The 16,562-nt window shown below is 41.4% G+C and overlaps 2 protein-coding genes across 6 annotated transcripts in view; both read right to left on the minus strand.

Moving 5' to 3' along the window:
* Window positions 1-16,562, minus strand: part of RABGAP1L (RAB GTPase activating protein 1 like) — a 268,486-nt gene that overhangs the window by 136,987 nt on the left and 114,937 nt on the right. The gene's annotated exons all lie outside the window — the stretch shown is intronic.
* GPR52 (G protein-coupled receptor 52) lies at window positions 5,302-9,574 on the minus strand. Its single transcript, XM_077277819.1, has 2 exons — window positions 9,313-9,574; window positions 5,302-8,026 (listed from the first exon to the last, which is right to left on the minus strand). The coding sequence occupies exon 2, from the start codon at window positions 7,636-7,638 to the stop codon at window positions 6,547-6,549; it is 1,092 nt and encodes a 363-aa protein (XP_077133934.1). The 5' UTR covers window positions 7,639-8,026; window positions 9,313-9,574; the 3' UTR covers window positions 5,302-6,546.

Consider the following 16,562-nt stretch of genomic DNA (forward strand, 5'->3'; position numbering starts at 1 on the left):
CCTTCCCCTATGTTTCTGGATAACACAAACCATTTGATCTAGCGTAGTTTTGCCACCAGTTTCCATTAAGTAACAAGCAGGTGCAGATCCAGCTAAAGCAGCAATAAACGGCAAGTAACCTGCACCTTGCATCACATATCGGAGCTTCCAGGGTCACCTCTGAGCATAATCTTTGGGAAGGAACGGAAGTTTAGCAACACTCAAACCTGATATTAAAGAGACAGAACCTTTCACAATGCGACCTCTGGAGCAAACAACCGATTCCCTAAGGGTCCAATTTCCACTTACAGCCGATCTTGCCAGGAAAAGCTGTGGGCACTGCAGAGGAAATGTAGCATTACATGAGAAGAATGGCCGTCCTTGTAATATTTCGGAGGGCCAAAGTGGGTGGTCACATCAGATTCCATAAAAAATGTTGGAAAAAAAGTGGAACATTCAGGACTATTTTCGCCAGATGTTGGACACCATCTTATTTATTGTCAAAAAAGGTTGTTCATTGGATAATGCTGGTGTCCGTCATGTTATGGATCCGACATGGTCATTAATTTATTGTCCCTATGAAGGAACAGAAAATCGGCAATACTAGCACAGATATGATCCCCAACAGGAAGTGGCGAAGACAATTTTCCCACAGAATTTTCACATGAAAACGCTCTCATTTATTCACAGCTATGACACTAATAACATCAATTAAAAGAGAAATATCTAAATTTTTTGGAAAAGTCTTCAGTTTCTAGGTATGATTAATTAATTATTACCAGAAACCAAATTCATTTAATTAATGAACATGAACTTTTGTCTTTACGGGTCAAATTATTAAACTTTTTTAAATTTCTTCGCATTATTTTAAATCACTATTGTGAAAGCTGGATGAGAACGTATACAGACATCACTACATCTCCCATAGAGTAGGTCCCTCAGCTTTGCTCAAAGGTAAAAAAACAAACAAAAACTGCTAAAAAGGTAATAAAAGGAGAATTGGTCACCCCTACATTAGCTCCCGCATTTACTATTCTGGTGCTTATCTGGTCCCCGCTAGCCTTTATTTCCTAAGTAATTAGCGGAAATTCCCGATGGCCAATTATTAGCGGTAATGGTGACCCACCTCTGGACAATTGGGCAGTTCCTGTGTGCCGAGGGAAAATTGGGAAGTAATGACCTGGTAAGTTTAAACATGGTTTAGTAAAACGTGAGTATAATTTTTTTAAACATTCTTTAAGGCAGAATTATCATACTCTTAAGTTTGGAAAAATTAAAGTATAGGGAGAAACCAGTGAGTCAAGCTTTGCAGGCGGAGAGATGCTGGCTGGGGTCTGCCACTTGGACTACTCGCCTAATTCCCAAATGCACTCTCAACTCAGCCACCACATTTCAGAATGAAGGATACACGTTTATAAAGCAGGAGCCGGTCAAAGATTCCCTTGTTTCGGGCAGCATGAAGCATGTTAAAAGGGTTATTTGGCACCATCTAGTGACATTACTGCATCGGAAGCGAGTGGCGCCCATGACATTACGACCCCACAAATCGGCCAAGATGTGAGCAAAATCTGAAGGTATTGTGCACAGATCTTACACTAATGAACAAGTGATACTGTCGAATGTGTAGGTGGGGGGTTGTGACATCATCAGGACCGCTCATTTCCGATGCAATTTATTCCAATTTAGCAAGATGGAACCAAAAGCAAAAAGAAACGGACTTTTAGAAACAGACGAATACCTCAGCCCATATTGCACCAGGCACGCCATTTTTTGTTGACTTGGCCCTATGTTCATACCATTGAGGTGGTTTCTGAATAAATAAATAATGCTGCCAGATGCGGAGGACATATGCATTATGTCCACTGACAATATGAGAAGCTTTATGGATGTACACCTCCATGTGCAGCCTTGTTCCAGAAATCAATGCCCAGGAGACCAACACTATTGTTCCATTATTTTAGCATTCTTTAGACGTTCCTTCAATTTTTGCCAACTTTGTTTGTTTCCTTAACACAAGTACTTTTTGGCTATATGCTAAACTGAGCTCTACAAATCCAAGTCTCAATAATGATGTCATGGGGCCTATAATATGACGTGATAATGCTAAACAAATAAGCTCAGGGACACTATTAGGTGGGCGGAGGGGCATTCAATAGCCACCGGCAACACTGCCTGTTTGTCCATCATCCTCGGAGATGTCTGTTAGGCTATACTGAGACTCTCTCTTCTGCTAAGTGACTTCATCTTCTGTATCTCGAAATAGCCATTATTACGAGGAATAACTTTGAAATGTTTTTTTTTTTTTTTTTTGAAACGAACTTCTTTACAGTGGACATAGCATGGATTAAATACATTAAAAAAAAGGGGGACGGACGCGGACCTCACATCCAAATATTATACACTGATCTACTGCGGATAAGCTAAATTTTCCTAACTGAATAGGAGGTTCTTAGTTATCATTTTGATCAAAGTGTATAAGCCCACTGCCACGTCATAGTGATCTCGTAATTGGGTCCTTGCTTCATTATATGTACACTGACACATCAACCACTGACGCCGTAACACTGCTCCAGCAAGGGAAGCGATCCACGTGCCCAAAAGCATGTATGCTGTCAGTCACTTACAAAAAAAAGATTTCCAGTGGGCTTATACATTTTGATCAAAATGCTAACAAGAACCTCATGGTAATTTTTCACAATTTTTTTGCTTAGCAGCTGCTGTAGTTCAATGAAGAATATGGGGACGTGCGGACCATTTCCACTTTTTCATTATTAGTATTAGGATGGAGTAATGTTCCACAGGCTCAGGTATAAATGTCCACAGTATGTAAAGCTACTTTATGATGTGCGGGAGCCAGTAATGTGTGCGGTGATCCGTCATAATGAAATAAGCAACTACCCTGTGTAATCACACGCAGATACTCCATGACCAAGGTGCAAACGCCGAGGGCAGGTGGGCTCACTGATCACTTACATGGGTGAACAGAAGGTCACCATCAATTTGGAAACAATGGGAAGCCATAAACATGTGGTCACTCCGGAGACCCATTGTTTGTCCACAATTTGAACCTAATTACAAACGATGTGATCCGTTAAAATAAAACCAAAAGTAATATGAGCTCAGATACTGGGGTACATTGCCTTGGGGCGAGTGTACGGCTGATTCTCGCATGGACTGTGAATGAGCATTCATAAAACAAGGTTTATTTTATGGCAGATTTTACCATTCGCAGTGAAGCAGGTGAAACATTCTGCAAATCTGCTCTGTCGTTCGCAGAGGTATTTAGCATTTCGGATTTCACCGATTTCTCTTTTTGCTGTGCAGATTCCATAGCGGATCCTGTGGGAATGTCTGCTCAGGGTTAAGCCATGTTCACACGCTCAGTATTTAACATCAGTATTTGTAAACCAAAATCAGGAGAGGAAAAGTATAATAGAGATACGTCACCACTTCTGTATTTTTCACCCACTCCTGGTTTTGGTTTACAAATACTGTGCAACGTGTGCACATGGCCTTATTCTGATTCCCGGCGTGGGGCCTTATGCCCAAGCAGAGAAGATGAGCTGAAAAGGGTCAATTTACGGCACATCTGCAGTATTTCGGCAACAAAATTTGCTTAAAGAAGTTGTCCACTACTTGGATAACGTCTTCTCATACCTCACGCTTGACTCCCATAAAATAATAAAGCTTATACTCACCTCCAATGCTGGTGCCTTTCCCACGGTGTCTGCATTCGCGGCCCCGGGACTCCCGTGTGTGACATGTGACACCGATGCCCAATCAGAGCTGGCGTCACTGTCCCCGCCTCCTGTCGAATTGAACAGGAAGAGGAGGTGAGATCAGCCGCACCCTGGAGGCGGGGACAGTGATGTCAGCGCCGATTGGGCGCCAGCATCACGTCTCACAACAATTGCACGAGAGTCCAGGACCATGAGTGCCGACACTGTGGGAACGCCGACAGCACAGGAGGGGAGTATAGGTTTTATTATTTTACGGGGGCCAAACATTTTGATCAAGAAAGGGTTTTCCTGCGGTGGATAAATCTGATGTGGATGTACCCTATGGCCATATTCCTAAGTTCAGAAATGCTACATTTTTTTCTGTACTAAAATATGCAATATCAATCTGCTCTATTATGTTTGTATCCTTCTTTATGCATTTTAAGCAGCTTTTTTTTAGTACAGAAACACTGGTATTCTGCAATTAAAAATAGTAGGATTTTTTTTTTTTTGCTATAAATGCATTCTTTTGGGCTCCCCATAATAGCCAAAAGGAGAAAAATAGGCCAAAAGACACACATTGGGGATGCATCCAATTAGCTTCAACTGCTAAAAGCAGTCAATTTTCTGCACGGAAATAAAAAAACGCAGCAGAAAAAAATATAGTTTACCCTGGAACATGGCCTTAGGGTGGAAGTATTTGATATTATTTGCTTTAGCAAATCCAATGTAAATTTTTCATGTGTTACATGATTATTTGCAAATGTATGACAAATCCACATCAGAAACAGAATCAAAGTCCGCATGTAGATTTTGCAACGGATTCACTGTGGCTGAACCCACGGTGCAAAAGTCGCAAAGAAAAAAATGCAACATGGAGATTTACTAAATCGCATTAATTTTTTCTGCTGCCAGTTACCATTTTGAGGTTCCCCCCCCCCCCAATAGAAATAAATATGTTTGCCAAAGGAATCAATACACAGATGAACTGTAAGAATATAATGTAACCTCCAAATATTCTCAGATCTCGTCTCCTGTTGTTCTTATTGTTCCCAGTTTTTAGCACACACATGCACGCATGCAGGGAGACCATTTCAGAAAACCTTCCAGGAACCTTGAGGCTATGTGCACATGTTGCGGATTTTGCTGTGGATCCGCAGCGGATTGGCCACTGCGGATTCGCAGCAGCTTTCCATGCATTGTACAGTACCATGTAAACCTATGGAAACGCTGCGTTGTATTTTCCGCAGCATGTTAATTCTTTGTGCGGATTCCGCAGCAGTTTACACCTGCTCCACAAAAGGAATCCGCAGGTGTAAAACCGCAGGTGGAATCTGCACGAAACCAGCAGGAATTCCGCGGTAAATCCGCAGGTAAAAGATTTTGCAAAACCGGTGCGGAAAAATACGCACACAATTCTGCAACGTGTGCACATAGCCAGAAATGCTCAATATTCATCTGTCTCCTCTTGATCCCCTGAAATCAGTCAGTGCAATCACTGGTAACTAGACATATAAATATGCATTAATTAAATAAAACTTTGGGTAAAGATCACAAAGATTCCTTGTATTACTAGACTTTTTTTTTGTATTATTTTATTATTAAATATATACTGTGTACAGTGAAACTGCACGAGGAACGGTCAAAAAACAGCAGCAAGCCGGATGAACTATAGAATGACGGTGAAATAAATGTATAGCAGAAACATAGTTCATTTAGCAGATTCTAGGGGATTTTTTTTTTGCATGGGTGATGAAATCACCCCCCAAAAATAAAAAGGTCACTGCTTCTAATTCTGGAAGGAGCCGGTCAGACGAAAGGCTCAATAACATCAGAATGGCACCAGATTGCAAAAGCTTCTATTTGGAAACCAGAGCCACGTTTTTTAGTAAGACTGATCAATAAATACACGAAGCATATATGATTACTTACATATAGGGCATGAATTAATTGTCTCGTTACCGCCACTTCCGGTTGGGTATATCAGAGACGCTTCTTGTCTACACAAAAGACTAAAGAGATCTAATTTGGAGATCGACAATACCCATCATTTATAGATTTTAAAAAAAAGCCAAAAAAATAAATAAAAATATTCATAGCAGCTCAGTTACGAGTTGATAAGTCATGTCTTATAAGGTAACTCAGAGGAAAAAGGCAGCTGGCGTCTCGGGGACGATGAGAACTCGCATACCATTGCAGAACATCGTCACCTGCAAATTTGCACAGGCTTTTGTAAACTCTCTAAACCGTTCAGTGACAGTGGCTTTACGCCTACTCGTCTTCTTATACTGAACTGGTGGAATAATAAAAACACACATTGAGAAAATTAAATTTAGAAATAATGAAAAAAAAACAAAAAACAGTACTTTGAAAAAAAAACCCAGCAATTTGGTCAACTTCGTGGTTGCGTAATAGTCTATCACCGCGGTTAGGCCTCAGAAAGTAATCTTTTTATTCTCCCAGCAAGGCAATGAAGACGCTATATATTGAGAGTGAAAAATAGGAAGTGACCTGTCATTTCTGCAGAATATCGGCATTAATTAGCGAATCTTAACCAAAACAGACACCTTTTTTTAAAAAAAACAAAACTATTTTCTTTGATACTCTGCTCCCTTCCTGCAAAAGGCATGACTCTGGATTGTGTGCTCTTTGCATGTCTGTTTGGATCAGCGTTTTACTGGTTCACATTTCCGACACAAATCTAAAACTCAAAACAATAGTAGCCAAAATGAGGTGTTAAGAAAAAAAATTAAAATAAAAAATTGGAGATTTTTTTGGGGGGAGAAAACAGCATCCCTGGGCCCGATGCCAGTGTGTTCCTAAGCATCTGATTGTCACTAGAACGACTTTATATAGAACAGGAGTTAGCACGTTTTCTTGGTTTGGGTTCCCGTTCGTTCTTGTCTTTAGAACACATACATGGTGAACATATTGTTTCTGACAGCCTCCGAAGACCGAGGCGGAAAACACTGTTGGACAAGCTGTAGATGACACAGTTACAGAAACTATTGCTAATGGCCAACCAGGTGGTTAGAAAAGACAAGGTAGGGTTTTCCAGGGCCCGCCAACTCTCCAATAAAAAGTATATAATGTATGGGAGCCATAGCATATAGAAAACGCTGGTGATCCGGAACAAGACCATGGCGTAGCGTCGATCGGGGCTGTGGCCAGGCCCACTTTCTCCAGTTGACTCAGCTTCATGACTGGGGAAGCGGGCTCGGCGGTCGCTAATTTCTTTGGTGTGCTGTCGACAAATGCGGAAGATGTGAAAGTATGTAAAACATATAACCAGGGCTGCAGGAGCATAAAGCAGGCACACAATGAAGCCAGTGAAGTAGGCACTGGTATGCCAAGAAATGGCACACCACTCAAAGATGTCCCCATGGTAGCCAGGCTTACCCCAGCCAAAAAACGATGGCAAGAAGATCAAACATGAATAAATCCAGATAAGGACGATGCAGAGGCGCAGTCTGCATGGTGTCACCAGCTGGTTGTAGGAAAGCGGCTTGGTGATGGCCAAGTATCGATCCACGCTGATGAACGCTAAACAAGCCATGGAGACGCTTTTGAGCACAGAAATTATGTAGCCAAACACTTGACAAGTCAAAGATTCATGGACCCCGGTGGAGTAATGGAGAAGGGATAATGTTGGAACCAAGCAACTGACTCCCACAAGCAAGTCTGCATATGCCATCGTCTGGATGAAATAGCTGGTGGTGTAGTGGTGCAGTAAAGGGGCACAATGAAAGACGAAGATGACGGTCAGGTTCCCAGTAATTATCAAGAACGTTAGCAGCACAATGACGGTAGTTTCCAGTATGCATATGTCCACCGAATTGTAGTGTCCAAACCCTAGTGGACAAGGGTGATGCTCCGACGAGTTCAGGAAGGATCCACTTGTGTTCAATGTCCTCCAATCAAACAGTTGTGACTGGTTCATGGTTTGTAACGCTGGTCTGCAGGAGAAAAATTCTAAAGGGTGGTGGTAAAACGCTGGTCGGGCATGCCAGTCTTACATCTGGGCAAGAGACCCTCCACTTCTGAGCCTCAGGACTTCTTCCAGCATCCTCTTCCATCAGTATGACAGCTTTCTAAAGTCACTCATTCCCCAATCCATAAAACGCCTGGTTATTCCTCGAGCTCATTCACCTTTTCTTCTCCAACGTTGGAATCGAGAAAAATAACGCAACACCCAGCAAGGTAAAACTTAGGAAGTGAAAGGTTGCAGCATCTCTCTCAATTAGGCTTCTGGAATCCATTCTTAGCAAGCACAGCGACGGGCTGCTACAGACGAGAGCTCCTGTATCCTGTATCATTGGTGAAGACGACTACGAATAAAGAGAAAAACATAATATAAAACAGATAGAGGGAGAAATAAGAAAAGCCTAATTGAAGAAAAAAATACAAAACCATTTCCATGAATCATGTCCCTGGTTTTTGCTATGAGAGCAAAGAGGTGGGGTATAGGGTGGCCAGTCTATTCTCCAGAGATAGTTTATCTTTAGACATGAAAATCTGAATTAGGAGGGGGGAGTCAAGAGGCATCTTAAAATATCTCAGCATCTCAGGCCAAAGTAGCTAAGAGCACAAACCATTACAGATACGGACTAAAGAAAAATCCTGCATGGAAAATCTAATTGTCTACTCTCAAATCTTCTCATCGAGCATCCAAACCAATGCAACCTTGTATCTTCTGTTTTCTTCCCCTTGTTAATTATTACTTGTGGTCAAAGGTGGCAAATCGTTTGCGAATTGCTCTTGCATTTATTTTTACAACCTTTGTGACCCAATTTGCAACACACATAGTGGGAAATAGTAGCGGCAGAAGCTCCAGCTCTCAGTGTAATAGCGGTGCATACAAAATGCCCAAGAGCACACCCATTTCCTATACATTACATCTCGGCAAAGATCCATACAAAGATGGAAAACCGATATCTCGAAAATAGCCTTCCCACATCAGGCACAGATATAATGCACATCAATTATTTAGGAGGAAACTTTTAAAACTTAATGTTATCTGAGCAGGTAGTAAAAAAAAAAAATAAAATAAAATAAAAATCGCCTTTACCCTTTCGGATCAGTGTGTAATAGATTTACCCCTCCTTGGGGATGAGATCAGCACTGAAAGGGTTACCCAGAGACCTACGATGCTACGTTTCCTATCAGATATGTGAAAAAGGGCACCGGGGAGAAATGCATAAATGCATCCTTGCTTAATAAAAAAAAAAGGCAAAACCCAAGGTCACATTGTCCTCCCCAGTTTGTGGAGTTTAAGTTGGCTGGATGCTCTTTCAGCCCACCTCTATTGTCAGTCCTTTTCCTAAATAGATGCAAACTGTCAGTGTCGGAGATGTGCCAGGGAGGTGGGAGGCAGCGGAGGAGATACCATCTAAAGGAATGCCTGCTACAGCTGCACGGCAGTTTTGGAGGAAAAAAAAAAGAAAAATTAAGTAATTAAAAAAAAAATCTTCATCGTTTCTCAAGTTGCGTTCCGAGTTGCTCTGCCTCCATCCTCCCCCCTGTGAGCCAAGAGGACCTGCTTGCTGCCTCTTCTCCCACCTTTGTGTCCCCTCCGAGTGCACTCACAATAATGAAGGAGATGAAGGCTTCTCACCTAAGGCTTCCTGCTTAGCAGCTGGGCCGTCAACTTGGTGCCGAGGTCCAGTTACAGAGAGATGCTTCCTGCGCGGAGGTTGTCGCTATTTCTCACATTCTCCTTCTCCCTTTTTGCTCTCACTCTGGCATTATTACTGCTTGCACCTGAGCCCCCTGCTCCTCCTCCTCTTCCTCCTCCTTTTTTATTTTTTTTTTTCCCCTCCCATCATCGCTCCACCACCACCACCCCCCTTCTCCCAGGCAAAAGCTGATGCAGGAGAGCAGAACGTTGTCGGAAAGGTGACTCTTGTCTTTCTGTCCCAGCCAATGGCTAATGCCGGTTAGACTTGTCACTAGGTAACAGTTGCCAAGACACAAAAGCATACGGTCCTAATGCCTCAAAACTGTCATTAAACATTACAAAGTAACAAAAAAAACAAAAAAGAACTCTTCTTCTTTTCCTCCTTCTTCCCACTGATACATTCCTCTTTGCAAAAAATAGAGCACGATCTGAGCACTCCGGGAGGTGGGATGACGCCTGCAAACTTTTTTGCAATTGCAAGAAAAGATGAAATGATAATAAAATAATAAATAAAAATAAAAAAACAAACAAACACAAAAAAATCTTTATCATAAGTAGACTGTACAGGATTTCGTGCTGCAATGATACCGAGACTTAGTATCTGACCATCCAAACTAAAGAAAGAATACAAATACTCTAGTCGGAGCCTATTTGCAGTAACGTGAACCACGCGGTCACCGGCGCATTAATTATTAATTAAAATATAACAGTAGTGCTATAAACACAGCGAGGGAGACTAAAACAAAACAAAACAAAAAACATTTACAATCAGTCAATGAAAGTAAATAAAATTGTTTCTTTTTTTTTTTATATAATCTCTAGACTTGCTCTCACATATTATTAATCAATATCTGAATGTTTGAAACATATTATTTGTTGATTGTATTTATTTATGTATTGTTAGAAAAATGTTATCAAAATTGTCTGCAAGAGGGAAAAAAAAGCAAACAATTAGATTCCCGCAAACAATTTTTTTTTTTTTTTCTTACAGACTGTTTGCATTGGGCAAATATTTCATTTTTTTTTTTGCCTTAGCATTAACTTTTGATAAATCTGCTAATATAAATTCTGAAATATTTTTGCAAAGTTATTGCGATACTCTGAACACGTTACAAAATAAAAAAAAAAATGAAGACGCATCTCATAGCGAATGTATCAAATCGTCACAGTTAATCTGCACCTGTGTGGAGCATTTATTGCATCTTTTAGTAATAAGGGTTAAAAAAAAAAAAAAAAAAACATTTAGTGGAAGAAAAAAAAGTGTATGCTGTTATGAGCACGCTGCAAATGCTTTCATCTGCAGCTCTGTATGATCTGGGAGACAAACGATTTGAACAACAAACTCCAAGGTAAAATCACATTGTTATATACACTCACCGGCCACTTTATTAGGTACACCATACTAGTAACGGGTTGGACCCCCTTTTGCCTTCAGAACTGCCTCAATTCTTCGTGGCATAGATTCAACAAGGTGCTGGAAGCATTCCTCAGAGATTTTGGTCCATATTGACATGATGGCATCACACAGTTGCCGCAGATTTGTCGGCTGCACATCCCAAAGATGCTCCATACAAGGCAGGATGGATCCATGCTTTCATGTTGTTTACGCCAAATTCTGACCCTACCATCCGAATGTCGCAGCAGAAATCGAGACTCATCAGACCAAGCAACGTTTTTCCAATCTTCTACTGTCCAATTTCGATGAGCTTGTACAAATTGTAGCCTCAGTTTCCTGTTCTTAGCTGAAAGGAGTGGTACCCGGTGTGGTCTTCTGCTGCTGTAGCCCATCTGCCTCAAAGTTCGACGCACTGTGCGTTCAGAGATGCTCTTAGGCCTACCTTGGTTGTAACGGGTGGTGATTTGAGTCACTGTTGCCTTTCTATCAGCTCGAACCAGTCTGCCCATTCTCCTCTGACCTCTGGCATCAACAAGGCATTTCCGCCCACAGAACTGCCGCTCACTGGATTTTTTTTCTTTTTCGGACCATTCTCTGTAAACCCTAGAGATGGTTGTGCGTGAAAATCCCAGTAGATCAGCAGTTTCTGAAATACTCAGACCAGCCCTTCTGGCACCAACAACCATGCCACGTTCAAAGGCACTCAAATCACCTTTCTTCCCCATACTGATGCTCGGTTTGAACTGCAGGAGATTGTCTTGACCATGTCTACATGCCTAAATGCACTGAGTTGCCGCCATGTGATTGGCTGATTAGAAATTAAGTGTTAACAAGAAGTTGGACAGGTGTACCTAATAAAGTGGCCAGTGAGTGTAGATGTTCTATGTCTGGATAGAACTCGGATTTTTCTCTTTATCCCTGTGCTACATTGTTGCCTTCACTCGAAGCGGTTGTACAGAATCGCTTACTTCCGCATCAGAGGTGAGCGGTGCCGATGACCTTACGACTCCAGATTCCTGCCAAGACACGTGCGAGAATCTTGCAAGACTTCTTTTCTTATGAACATCACATGGGCGAGACACTTGTCAATCGAGCAGGCGTCTCGGCACATATCTGGAGATGTAGCATCATCGTTACCACTCACCTCTGATGAAGTCAGTAGTGTCGGATATAACACCTTTAAAAGGTGCCCACACATGAAAAATTGGAGGATAAACCCCCAATCTGTATGGAGTTGAGCCCGTGCTCCCTCAAAGTCAAATGTTAAAGTTAAGAAGCAAAATAAGGTACGTTTACGCTGGCCGACCCGCAACTGTTTAACAACTACCAATCAGCTACATAGAAACTGATCGGCGGTCGTTTAATCGCCAATTTAGACAGGCCAACTGCATAGAACGATTGGTAATATGACTGTTCTGTGTGCATAGAATATTATTACTCTCGGCAGCACATTCCCATTTACACAGGACAATGTGAGAGGGATTATTTTTAGACCAGTCTAAAAATAATTTCATCCGATGAATGAGCATTTTGCTCTTTGGTTGCAGGATTGACAGTCTTTTTAGACAGACAGATTATCAGGAAACAAGCTTCCATTCCCAGGGTAAACGCTCCCTTAAGGCATGCTGAAATTTCCCATTTGATACTTTGGCTCTTATAAGAAATAAGCTGCTGCCAGAGGTGTCCGACAGCAACTTTCCCCCACTGAGAACATGATCAGTTGAGAAAAATTATGAAGGTGTCTAGGGAAGAAAGAGAGGAACAGCTGACAACTAGCAGCTAATGACAGTGTCTGGTCATCAGGATGTGATCACCTTTGTCAGCATTTTTTAGCTAAATGCATGTATTTTTTTGATAAAACAAAATAAATTTTGGCAGTTGAGCGTCATTAACAATTTTGCATGGTTGGCATTCATTGTCTGTGTGTGTTGCACATTTTATTACAGGCAGCAGAATGCAATAACTGAGAATCAGTCAGTGAGCACCTTTAGACAGGAGAGCTTAAATCTCTTATCTTCCTTTTTCTGAGATAGTCAGAGTTGATTTATGAGCATATGAAATTGAGCTGTGATCAGAAATAAGCTAAGAGAAGCGCAGAGGGAAGGTTAGAGTTATTAAACGTTCCCTCAGAATCTGCCCACTGACAGATTCTCAGTTAACTCATTCTGCAGCAAAACATAAGAAGTGCAAAATGGGAGCTATAGAAGGCAAACGCTGCTACATTTTTAATGAAACCCAAGGGCAAAAATTATTTTTAGCCCAAATGACATGTATTTAAAAAAAAAAAAAAAAATGCTCCTGAAGAAAGGCTCTGCCAACACTTCACTTTTTTTTCTCTTCACGTACAGGAAAAATCCTGATCAATACAAACAGAACATGTGTGTGGTGGGAGGGGTGATACAATGTCTCAGACACTGCAGCTTAGAAAGACACAGACTGGAATGAAAAAAACACGCTATTTGTTTATAGAAAAAAAAATTCAAAGAAAATATAATATCCAGCATTTTTTTTTCTTCATTGCTGTAGTATATAACAAGAAGAAGAAAAGAAAAAAAAGCAAAAACACACACACAATAATATCCGAATTTATTTTAAATGCTCAACTTCTCATTTCACTTTCTAGAATTTGGCCTGAAGCTAAAATTTAATGCTATACATTTATTCATGATATTCACACAAAGAAAGCAGCAAGATGAAAAGAAGGAAGAACCAGAGGGGGATGGGGAGAAAAAAAAAGTGGCAATATCTGCTGTGCCGAGAACAACAAAGAAAACAAACAGGTGGGGATGAACGCGCCATTCATCGAGATAAAAAAAGAGAAGGCAAGAACAAGTGCGACACCCTGAGCCGAGGAGCAGTGCCTGCTACGTGTGGAATACGCGAGGAGACCTCTCCCACTCATGATAACGTACATGGTGTGGCTTTAGAGCAAGTTCACACTAAGCGTTTTTTAGCTTTTTGTTTTCTGCAGCAAAACCTGATCTCTTGTCAGAAAGAAGCTGCAAGTTCCGTTGAAGATAGTCTTAGTAAGGCCAGGCTGCTGCAAGGTTTTTTGCACGTGTACGCAATAGCCAGTTTCTTCGTTTACAGCCTTTTTTTCTTTAAAAAAGAAAAAAATAAGCAAAACCAAAAATTTTTCGTGTTTTTTTTTTTTTTTTTCATTTTTGTGTTGGTGGAAATTTTGGACACCAAATTCATCTTGCATTGTCTTAACCTAAATATTCTTTTCTTATATAAAGAGTAGAATTTTGACATGTAATGCCCTGGATGCTTGATCTGGCTAATGAGGATGGAATATTAGCCCTTTCCTGATGCAGCCAACTTTTCTTCTATTGGAGCCGGGGATGCCGTCAGGTAAGGCTACGTTCACACTTGCGTTGCGTTGGGCGCAGCCGCGGCGACGCATGCGTCATGCGCCCCTATATTTAACATGGGGGGGCGCATGGACATGCGTTGTCTCGCGTTTTGTGACGCATGCGTCATTTTTGGCGCAACTGTCAGGGTGCAGACAATGCTGCCTGTTGTCATTTTTTGGCGCTAAAAAAATGAACGCATGCGTTTTGCATGCGTTGTGTCGCCGACACAGCACACAACAACGCAAATGTGAACCTAGCCTAAGAGGCAGTTCACAGAGCTCCGACCCCAAGACCAAAGACTACTGACATGGCTAACAAAATTTTCCAGAAAGGTGAAATTGGTGGCTGAGGATATGTCAGCAAACAAAAAGCTTTGTGTTATCTGGCAGCAGCGGCCGTCTTCCAAAGATACTCCAGAGTTCCAGAATCTTTTTCCCTAAAGTCATGTAACTCTAGACCCTTTGCCCCGTGTCCCAGCCTCCCCTTCCATTTTTTCCTCTTCTTTCCGTATATAAATATTCTAGTGGTTTGAGAGGTGGGAGATGCCCGGATACCTTTTTTATCCTCACCAGTAAATTAGTGGCCACATTGACTGTCGGCATCCTTTACATGTCACTGTATGGCTATTTCTTATCACATTCTAACATTCTAATGATTGCCGTTTTGCCTTTTCTTTTGGACCAATTCCTTGTACATACTTGTTTGTTGGGTCATCTTTGCTAAAATCAATAAGATCTGATTAAAAGGATTGTCAAGTAGTTTTTTTTTTTACTATGGGAATAAAAACTAACAGAGCCAACTACCTGCCTGTTCTACAAGGTGCTGGATCTAAGCGGTCACAGATAGCTTTTTGTCAGGAATTCAGAAGCTCCACGTCAACAGAGCAGCTTTTTCTTTCCAGCTGCTCTGTTGACACCTAGCTCCCTGCAGTTAGGCAGCAGGGAGCCAACTATCAATCGGCATGACGCCGGCAGTCACGCCCCATCAACAGAGCAGAGCGGAGCGGAGGAGACGTCACTGCTCTGTCCATGTGACGTCAACAGAAGCCACTGAATTGCCGGCAGGAGCGGTGGTCTGTGACTGCTCTGTGCTGGCAGAGAACGGCACTGGACACAACAAGCAGGCAGTTAACATCTACCTGACTATTAGCTCTTAGGCATGTAGTAAAACAAAAATGTAAAGTCATGGATAACCCCTTTAAATATAAGTAAAATAGTTTCTATTTATCGAGGTATCTCCAAGGACTCTCCTGTTGAGTGTTAAGGTCTGGAGTGTGCACATTCTGCAAAAAAATATAAATTATGGGGCTCCTATAGGAAACAAAAGAAAGGATTCATTCACACTACATAAAAAGATGTGTGAACAGGACAATCTAATGCATATGGGGGCCCCAAATCTCCTGAAAGATGACTTAAGGAAAGAGAAGGATGAAGCTTGTTAAATTTCAATGGCTGATCCTTTTGTTCTGCCAGGTGAGGAGTCACTCGGCAAAGCCAAACTTTCCTGTGAATGGGAAAGTCAGACGTGACAACTATCGGCAGAAGTTATCCAATCTGTATGGACAGCTTTAGATCAGGCTAAAGGGATCAAGTACAAACACAAGTCTCCCTTTTCACGCATTATTATTTCGATAATCTGGCACCAGTTGCGTCAAAGTTCTTCAAAAGTCCATACCAACTGGAATGCCGGCCAACAAGGTCCCACTAATGGAATTTTACTTTACATTCTTGTTGAAATGTATTGGCAAAGTATTCACATCTTATAATACCGCAGTATTTATCGACGAAGCGGAATCACTTTCTCATGTACAGCACCATGGAATTAATGGTGCTACAAAAATAATTAATAATAATCGAATATATGCAATATGTCAAAGCCATAAATACTATTCCAGTAAAAAGGTTTCCGTGGCGTAACGCAAAAAAAAAAAAGAAAAAAGGAGTGCGAGAACAAATGTGGATCTCGCCGTTAGGTCAGACTATTCATCCTCTGAAACGGTGACGAGATTGTGCTCTTGACAGAAGTGCATATTGGCTCGAAAAGCCCTATAAAATTCTCTGACGGAGATTCAACGTGACCTGGTACTAGACACAACTAAAGCATGACGCGTTAGTAGGCTTCTCGTTGGCAGGAAGTTTAGGCTCAGTTCATAAAATGTGGCGTTTACAGCGCCTGACCCCGAGAGGATATAGAAAGCTTTCTTATAAATGCTATTGGGGAGGCGGGATTATTTATTAACCAAATGTAAGGTTTGGTATAAGAAGAGAGAGATGGTTCCCATTATTATTATTGGTTCTCCCCCAGGATATATCAATAAATCAAATATAGTAAGAAGCCAATGTCACCTGTAAAATGGTTTGGCAGTGAGGCGGTCAATTTATCACATGGTCCTCCATAACTGATCAATGCTGAAATGGGTTATGTTATGTATAAAG

Source organism: Ranitomeya variabilis, chromosome 8, assembly GCF_051348905.1.
Source record: "Ranitomeya variabilis isolate aRanVar5 chromosome 8, aRanVar5.hap1, whole genome shotgun sequence".
In the NCBI taxonomy this organism is placed as follows: Eukaryota; Metazoa; Chordata; class Amphibia; order Anura; family Dendrobatidae; genus Ranitomeya; species Ranitomeya variabilis.